The sequence below is a fragment of the Vicia villosa genome, unplaced genomic scaffold, assembly GCF_029867415.1.
Source record: "Vicia villosa cultivar HV-30 ecotype Madison, WI unplaced genomic scaffold, Vvil1.0 ctg.000058F_1_1, whole genome shotgun sequence".
Classification (NCBI taxonomy): Eukaryota; Viridiplantae; Streptophyta; class Magnoliopsida; order Fabales; family Fabaceae; genus Vicia; species Vicia villosa.
Genome location: NW_026704987.1, coordinates 487,642 through 497,882, shown reverse-complemented (window position 1 = coordinate 497,882; position 10,241 = coordinate 487,642). Strand labels below are relative to the sequence as shown.

The window sequence follows — 10,241 nt, the reverse complement described above, 5'->3', positions numbered from 1 at the left end:
CTCCTCCGACCCGGGCTTTAATCACCTTTTGTAATGTTTGTAAGAACTATTGGTTCTTAATTATATATATTTCTTGATTATTAAAAAAAAATCAAAATTAACAAACTGCTCCTTTAAAATTTCAAGAAATGCAAATCAATATCTATTTTTCAAATTTTAAATTTGGTCAAAAAAATATTAAATTTTATAAAAATGGTCCAACAAATTTAACAAGAAAAAAATTTCATATTGAAACAAAAGAATTTGAAAATAAATTAGTTCCAACTAAATTATTTGAATTATTTAAAATTTTAAATTTTTTAAATTTTTTAATTATTTCATCCAAACACACCTTAAAAATAAAAATATTTATATATTCTATTTTAAAATAGACATATTATCATTTTGTGCTTAAATATATGATGTAGAACATAATCATTTGAATTTAAAATACAATATTAATTATATGAATGAGGTTAGATTGATGGCTCAAAATATACTCTCTTAAAAAAATTAATTGTTGTATAAAAATGAGAAATTATGAAGGTTTTTATAAAATTATCTTTCATTAATGATATGTGGAAGATAAATTAATATAATTGAAAGGAGAGAGAATAATAAATATTTAAGGATATAATAGAAAAAATAACATTAATTATTCATTGGAATGGTAAAGCGACTTATATTTAAATACAATTTTTTTTCAAAACGATTTATAATAAAAAACAGAGGGAGTAGTATGTTTTTAATATTTTAATATTGTATAAAAAAAGTCAATATGTTTTTAATTTTATAAAATAAAGAGAAGAGAGAAAGATAAAATGATTCTCTATTATTTTATCGATATAATTTTATAATGAGATTGATCATATTTATAGGACAATATCCAAACAATATAGTCAATACAAATTGTTATAAATAAGGATTAAAATTATTATAAAACAATTATCCCATTATTCATAATAAAAATCATGATTTTTTTATTGTAGGTTAATATTGACAATCCAATATTATAATAAACAAAGTTGAAAAAAAAATCAATTAACGTCTATAACATTATTAATGATAATTGTCAATCTAACTTAAAAAAAAAATCAAATAGTCGGTTAAAAATCACTATTAATAATTTAAAAAATCATAAATTTATGAAATTAAATATATTTAGCCGTTTTTTGGTCGTTAAAAAATTCGATTTGATTTGAACCCACCCTTGATTCGATTTGATTTGAACCCTTGATTCGTTACAATTTGAGTAGTTTATAAACCCTCAAACCCTTTTTTCTAAAACCCTAACGCTCCTCTCTGCTCTCATTCTCCTCTTCCTTGCATTGCGTAGCATTCTCTTCATTCGGTAACCTTCTTCTCTTTCGTTTCTTATCTCTCGTCGATTCATTGTTTATTCATTGCGTGTTACACATGTGATTCATTGCATATGATAATTACTGCTGATTTGTTTTTGTTACTGCTGATTTGTTATTCTATTGAAATCTATCTCTAATTTATGAATACCTAGTTTTTATTTAGGGTTTTGTATTGGGATCATACTTATGTATTGTTTTCTTTCTTGAATTGGGAATTTGTGAATAACTAGTTTTCATCTAGGGTTTTGTATTGGGGTCATACTTATGTATTGTTTTCTGATTTGTTATTCTATTTCAATCTAGGTGTTACTATTTGTGAATAACTAGTTTTCATCTAGGGTTTTGTATTGTCATACCTATCTCGTCCATTCGTAGTTTACTGTGTTAGACATGTGGTTGCATATGATATGATCATTAGATGTTGCTTTGTTTTTGTTTCTGGTGATTTCTTATTCTATTTCAATGTAGCTAGAATTTGTGAATAACTAGTTTTCATCTAGGGTTTTGTATTGTTTTCTTTGTTAATCCTATACTGTTTGGTCATTGTGTAGTTAAAAGTACTGTTTCCTGGGATCATACTTATTGTTTTCTTTGTTGAATTGGCAGATCTTTTTGTTGGTTTTAAGCTTTGAAGGACAAATGGGAAAAGAAAAAGTTCATATTAACATTGTTGTCATTGGCCATGTCGACTCTGGGAAGTCAACTACCACCGGTCACTTGATCTACAAGCTTGGTGGAATTGACAAGCGTGTGATTGAGAGGTTTGAGAAAGAAGCTGCTGAGATGAACAAGCGTTCATTCAAGTATGCTTGGGTGCTTGACAAGCTCAAGGCTGAAAGGGAAAGAGGTATCACTATTGATATTGCTTTGTGGAAGTTTGAGACTACTAAGTACTACTGCACTGTCATTGATGCTCCCGGCCATAGGGATTTCATTAAGAATATGATCACCGGGACATCTCAAGCTGATTGTGCTGTTCTCATCATTGATTCCACTACTGGTGGTTTTGAGGCTGGTATTTCAAAGGATGGACAGACCCGTGAGCACGCTCTCCTTGCTTTCACTCTTGGTGTCAAGCAAATGATTTGTTGCTGCAATAAGGTATTTGCCTTTTGAAGGTCCATATGGTATTATTTTTATAATTTTATAATTATTTTATGTGAGTAGTGCTCATGTTGCTATCTTTGAACAGATGGATGCCACTACACCCAAGTACTCCAAGGGTAGGTATGATGAAATTGTCAAGGAAGTTGCATCCTATTTGAAGAAGGTTGGCTACAACCCCGACAAGATCCCATTTGTTCCCATCTCTGGTTTTGAGGGAGATAACATGATTGAGCGTTCTACAAATCTTGACTGGTACAAGGGTCCAACCCTTCTCGAGGCACTTGACAATGTCAACGAGCCTAAGAGGCCATCAGACAAGCCCCTTCGATTGCCACTTCAGGATGTCTACAAGATTGGAGGAATTGGAACTGTGCCCGTGGGACGTGTTGAAACCGGTACTATAAAACCTGGAATGGTGGTCACTTTTGGGCCAACTGGACTGCAAACTGAAGTCAAGTCTGTGGAGATGCACCATGAAGCTCTCGCAGAAGCCCTTCCCGGTGACAATGTCGGATTTAATGTTAAGAATGTTGCTGTCAAGGATCTCAAGCGTGGGTACGTTGCCTCAAACTCCAAGGATGACCCAGCTAAGGAGGCCGCCAATTTTACATCTCAAGTGATCATCATGAATCACCCTGGTCAGATTGGAAATGGCTATGCCCCTGTTCTTGACTGCCACACCTCCCACATTGCTGTCAAGTTTGCTGAGCTGGTTACCAAGATTGACAGACGTTCTGGCAAAGAGATTGAGAAGGAGCCCAAGTTCTTAAAGAATGGTGATGCTGGTATTATTAAGATGGTTCCAACCAAGCCCATGGTGGTTGAGACTTTCTCTCAATATCCACCACTTGGCCGTTTTGCTGTCAGAGACATGCGCCAAACTGTGGCTGTTGGGGTCATCAAGGCTGTGGAGAAGAAGGAACCCACCGGAGCAGCTAATAAGATAAAGAAGAAATGAACTGGGGTGTTTTACTGTCATGATTATAAATGGTCTATCCTTAGTACTTTTTTTAGTTTCTGTCTTGTTAATTTGCTTTCTAGATTAAGTGTGAAGTCTGCACCGTCATCTCGCAGCTGTTGTTCTCAGAACTGGGTTCTAGATCGCCGGTGGCAGGGCTATTTCTTGTGTTTTTGCTTTCATTTCATTACGTCTCTTGTGTGAACAATTGGAATTTGTAAGCAGCTAATTTCCGTACCTGCTAATTTTGTTTTGGAATTTATATGTTTGTTTCTTGGTGTTATTTTCTTGCAGGAGAATGTGTGAATGTTTTATGGAAATGCTTCATGATTATGTTGTTACATTGCATATTAATTATCTTTGCCAGATGCAAATGTTATGTTTGTATCTGTTCTAATATAATCATGTTCATATTGAATAAGGTTGGAAGTCACTTGCATTGGCACTGGATTTTGGTCTAAATAGTTGAAGTGGTAAATTCCAGTTGATTTTGATTACCTTAAATAATAGAACAAAATAAAATATACATACACTACACAGTTTAAAATAAAACAGAAAGTTATCTTAGTGTTCTCCTTTGAACTCAATTCATTTGAAACTTTCAATATTCAATTTTTTTTGAAGTCTATTTAGGTTATGAGGATCGTGAAAATGTTAGATTCAACTAAAACTCATTAAAATTGAATAATTTGGTATTTTACTTGTTTCTCACTTGTAGTGCCAATAGTTGAAGTTGTTATTGATGCAAAATCACGTTTTAAAAAAATGGTGTACGTGTGAATTGACTCATCCATGACAACAATGTAAAACTTGAGTGGTGCAATAGGTCATCCCAACTTGTACTAAATCAATTCCAAAATCTCTACCAAAGATGCTCAACGGATAATTCAACATACAAAGAAGTAGGACAAAACTCATAGCAAGTGTATCAATAACCATACCTCTACGTATACAGATAAAGCAAGATCCAAACTCGTAGCATAATCCAAAGAAATGAAAGAATGCATCGCATCATTATCAATAATAAAGCACGTACCTCGGATTAGCTCATCCTTAGCAATGGTCTCAGCACCAGACAACACAATCACTTTCCCTTCTGCTCGCTCCTTCTTTGGCTTGTCACACATGGCACAATTGTGTCCTTGCTCACTACAACTGTAGCAAATCCTACTCGAACCAACTCCACAATCAACAGTTTTGTGACCCGTATCGTCACACTTGTAGCACTTAATCGAAGTAGAATCCCCTCCCCCACTTGGCTTCTTGCTAAAACCAGATTGTTTCCTCACGTCATCATACGGTTTCCCACGGAATTGTTCTCTTCCTCGCTTCAATTCCATAACTCTCACTTCTTTCTTTCCACGCACATCTTTTGGAAAATAGTTTTCCAAAAATGCATCACGGAAAAGATTCCAAGTAACTTCAATACCTTCCTTATCAAACCTCCGCACAATATTACTCCACCAATCCTCAGCTCCTTCCGTCAGCATGTGAGTACCAAACCGTACCTTTTGTACATCAGTACAACTCATGACTTGAAAGATCTTCTCCATTTCTCTCATCCATGCATGTGCTTTGTCCGGTCCATACTTTCCTTCAAAGATCGGCGGATTGCACCTTCGAAAATCCCCAAAAGCACGAAACTCATCCTTTCCTCCATAATCGGCACTCTCGTGTGGCGCTTGTCCAATCGCACCAGTCAACCTCATCACTGCCTCAACATTAATATTACCATTCCTTCCTGCACCCATTGTCCTAAGACATCCAACAACCAAACAAACAAAACAGTATCGATCGTGTCAGATACGCAAATCAAATACAACATGATTAGATAACATTAACAACTATTGACCAACTGGTCGACCATGCTCTGATACCACTAATGTAACACCCCTTTTATACCCCAAAATAAATAAGCATATAATCAGAGAATAAGCATGCATATAATTCAAAAGGGCGTCACATCGACGTTTTCAAAAACTAAAAGCTTTTAAAAACCGACAACATTTATCTACAATATACGATACACCTGGTCATTTCAAATAACACCTAAACATTTAATTACAACTCACACAGAATATGCATTCACATCGGAGAATACTAAAATACTCATGCATTTCATAAAATGAATCATGTCCCATACCATGATCATATCGGAATAATCATCTCAACATAAAATAAATCATAATCAGAATATTTGTCTTGAAAGTCTCTCAAACAACAAGTAGCCAAATAATAAGTTCTCAAGTCATAAACATAATACATAGCCAAATAGAAACATGAGTCCAACACGACTAGTCTACCCAGTGTTACATGACCAGAGCATCTACTCACTACCTAATCTCCAACAAACACGGAAGAAAACTCCGGCTAGATCGCGCACGAGCTACTGAACTCTAGAACCTGCATGTCGCCAAACGAGGACAACATTAAAACATAAGGGTGAGAATACGAATCATTATGAAGAAAGTATAATAAGATACAATGGTTAAATCAACAATTCAAGTAATTAATCACACTAGGTATAACCATGTAGATAATAATCGGTCTATATTTCACATGTTATCAAGTATACAACAAGTATAAAGAGTATAATATTTCAATTCCAATATTATATTCTCAATTATGCACACAACCATAATTATCACATATTCACATATTTAATCAAATATGTATTCAAACATCACTCTTTTCGATTATCAAGCTCATACACATATCACAACTATTTCAACTTCGCATATTCAATTATCGCATAATTCTAATGTGACTCAATGTAAGATATGTGACACTATGCATGTGGTACCGCAATGTGAACCCAATGTTTCACCTCTTTCCTATTCAATATCTAGAATCCAAGCCACGCTTCCGATCCGGACAAGATCAAAACCACCCACCATGTGAACCCACAGTTTCACCGCTTCCACAATAAAGCCGACTATGCCATGACTGAATGTACAATTACCAACCAACTTTGCAATTAAGATTATCTCATCAATCTAAACTTACCGCATACCAATAATACTTCAACTCTATGAATTATATATCAAATTGTACACAACATTCACAACGCATTGATATCAATCTACATAATAGAAACAATATTCAATTATGATTCACAAAACACAATTAACACTAGTAAACCATACTATCTCATGTTAATTCATATTGCCAACAAAATATAAGAATATACTTCCAAACCAAGTATTAATTCATTAGTATTTGGCCAAAAATACAATTACGGTTAAATTCTCAAGATACCGTAATTTACCGATAAACCGAATAATTGATTCAATTCCAAGTATATATATTCAATCAATTAGACTCATTGAAATTAATTCAACTATTTATTAAATTAACCAATTAATAATTACACTACATTAGTTCCAAGTTTCTAATTCATTTTCTATTCCAAAACCAATATTTAATATAAAAGATATTCAAATTCAAACTATTTTGGTCGATCCGTAAATATCACATTTTCAACAAAATAACACTACCACGTTAATATACTAATTAAACTTAGCTACCACGTAAATTTTCATTAAAATTCGAACAACTAATTATACCGTTTAATTCATCTATTTCGGTCAAACAGGACTGTTTTAAATTACATTTTGTTCTATAGTTGATACTACTCACAATTTATTTTCCTACCTATACTAGTATATTAGTTTAAAGCTTATATCTACAATATGCTACAAAATGTAAGATTATAAGATATGGACATTATTGTTCATATTATCATATATCAGGTACATACATGTTATAATTTGAAACGTGTAGCTAGATTTACCAATCCCATAAAAACGTGATTCTAGCAATTGGCTTAGTTTGTTTGGTTCCGAAACATATGCTAGTGATACAGCATAATACATTAACGATTAGCATATATATATATAGCGATGAGAAAGTGATAACCAGTATTGATTTCTAAACATATATGCCCCTCACTTAGAGTATCCCTCTATTGATTTCTAAACATAAATCTCAGGCTATAGTATACGTATATGTTAATAGGTGATTATCAATCATCTCTCAATTTCCATCAATGTATCAATTACTATCATTAAAACATGTTTCTAACAACAATTTCATGAATTCTCAACAAAACCTAACATGTCAAAAACCTAAATTAGAAGAACAAAATCCCTAAATCATGTTAATCTATTCATTGACCCAATCATACTAACTCATAATAACAAGGATTCTCCCCCTTACCTCTTCAATGTGCTTCAAACCCTAGCTTTTTCCCTTGTTGTTCTTCTCCTAGCTTTTTCTCCTTTCTCCTCTCTTTTGCAAATGAACAAAGTTATGATACCTCTACTCTTCCAACCCTTACTATATTATTCATATTGGGCTTAACCCATATAATTCCACTTCTTAACTAATTAGGCCCAATTGATGAAATAGAGTAGTTCAAATAAATAATTATTCTCCAACAAATAATATTATTACCCTTAATATTATTTTCCAATTAATTCAATTAAATCCGATTTTATCTCAATTAAATAAAAATCCAATAATAATATTATTTCTAATATTATTTCTCTATATATTCCACTTTATTAATTCTTCGATTAACCGAATAAATTCCAACTTCACTTAATAATCCGAACATGTTTCTCAATAACACTGACGATTCAATTAATTATCAAACTTCGTCCAAATTAAGTAAATAAATCCTTATTTAATTTAATTAGTCAGTTAATTAAATTCGGGCTGTTACAACAACAAATCTTATTGAATCAATGGAAGGTGTCTTCAAAGACATACAAAACCTCTTTGTAACCGCTTTGGTGAAAGGTGGCTTTGTTGTTTGCACAAAGAGGTGAAATGTGGGACGCGGTGTTACGATCAGGACAATTGTGGAATGAATGTTGCATAAGATTTATCAAGGCAGAAAGTACGAAGGCCAACACACATATGGTTACAATGTTTGACTGACATAACCATAATTTCATGGTCAGAGAGACAACCGACCATAGCGAGGGGCTACCATGACAAAAGTATAGGGTTCTACTAGAAGAATGTTGGTGCGATTGCAGAAAGTTTCAAGCATTTCATATGCCTTGTTCCCATGTCATTGCAGCATGTGCGCATTATCACATAGATGCATTAACATCCCATTTACAAGTCCAAGACCTCGCTCCACGTATACCACAATGGCTTCGTAGTGGTAGGAAAAGAGGATTATTAGCCTGCGTACGAGGGGGAAATTGTTTGGCACAACGGCCAATGCGAGGAAGTAAAAAGGGTCATGCCAAAAGCAAGCGTATCACATCGGAAATGGACGAGCTTGACAAGCTGGAAAGAAAGTGTGGTTTATGCCGTCAAGTCGGACACAGTAAAAATAATTGGCCCACTCGTGCTAGTGGCTCAACCAATTAAAATTTGTATGCACACTTCTTTTAAGATCTAAACATGGTTTTTTTCATTAAGAACATTTGTTACAACACATACGCTTGCTAAAAATAAAATGACATAACGACTAAAAAAATAACACATACAGCGAATACAAAAAAGTCAACAACACGACAAAATATCTAAGAAATTACAAGCACTGAAAAAATGTCATCAGAACCATGCATCATCGTCATCATTATTATGTCTCTGTCTCTTTCAACTTCCTCCAACCAAGTGCGAGACATTCCAGTTGCAAGTGAGGTGGCGGTTCTTCTTCTCTGGATTCTTCTAATTTCTTCGCCCTTTGGGATGTCCCGTCTAACCATCGTTTCAACTCTCTCTTAAGATGCTCCATGGAATGGATGTGCCAAAATTTCATTTTTATCGCCGGTTTCAGGGGCGAGAAAAATACATAGTCATCTCTTATGAAAATCTCAGAGCCCATTATGGTAAAAATTGGGAGGAAATGTCTAGGTGTAGTGAGAAAGTGTGAAGAATGATGGAGAAATGGGGTAATATTTATCTAAAACATATGCAAGGAGGAGCCATATGAGATGGATCCTCCTTTGTCTAAAAATATAGTGGAGGCGCCATCCCACATGACTTAGTTGTACAGCAGGAGCCATGTCAGATAGCGCCTAAGCAAAATAAAACAAAGGAAGCCATTTCCGATGACACCTTAGTGTTATCCATTTCTAAAACATGATTATTTGCATAATTTTCTCCAAAACGTGGTCATTTGCGTAATTTTTTTTAATACCTGATTATTTTAAAAAAAATTCTAGTAATGTAATAATTAATGGAACATTAACTACCTAACTAATAATAAGACATGTCACTAAACACTCTAAAATACCCTTAATGCAAAATAAAATTGCCCTTAACAATGCCCTTTTTGTAATTTGCTAAATCAAAGCTTTAGACCAACCAATCGTATTTATCCATTCGTCCAAGTGGCACTCCATTTTCATATTTCTATTGGGTGCTTCTTAATATCCATTGGATTTTACAATTTTGTCTTTTAACCAGATAAACAATTTCTTTCATTCATTTTATTCAAATTTCATTTACCCACTCTCTCCACACTTTCCCCAACTCTCTCTCTCTCTCTCTCTCTCTCTCTCTCACTCTCTCTCCCGTTCTCTTTCTTCCATCTCTTTCCACCCTCAAACCCTAACACCTTCTTCACCCTCTTTCTCCATCATATCTATGGCCACCACCATCTCCAATAAAAAACCAATTCCATATACGTGTTCCACATCTCACAGGCTTTCTAATGAACCTGTTAGATTTTTTGTTTTGTATTATTCTTTTGTTTTATAGATTGAAACGTTAAGGCGCTGGAGCAGGAATAAAACAATTGAAAAAAAGGCTTCTAAGGATCCTAACAAGCCCCCATGCCTTCTTTGTTTTCATGTATGATTTGCCTTCTT

General features: G+C 33.9%; 1 protein-coding gene across 1 annotated transcript; it reads left to right on the top strand.

Annotated features, from left to right (window-relative positions):
* Positions 1-1,189: 1,189 nt before the first annotated feature.
* LOC131623224 (elongation factor 1-alpha-like) lies at positions 1,190-3,683 on the top strand. Its single transcript, XM_058894221.1, has 3 exons — positions 1,190-1,330; positions 1,947-2,441; positions 2,533-3,683. The coding sequence occupies exons 2-3, from the start codon at positions 1,980-1,982 to the stop codon at positions 3,403-3,405; spliced, it is 1,335 nt and encodes a 444-aa protein (XP_058750204.1). The 5' UTR covers positions 1,190-1,330; positions 1,947-1,979; the 3' UTR covers positions 3,406-3,683.
* Positions 3,684-10,241: the final 6,558 nt, after the last annotated feature.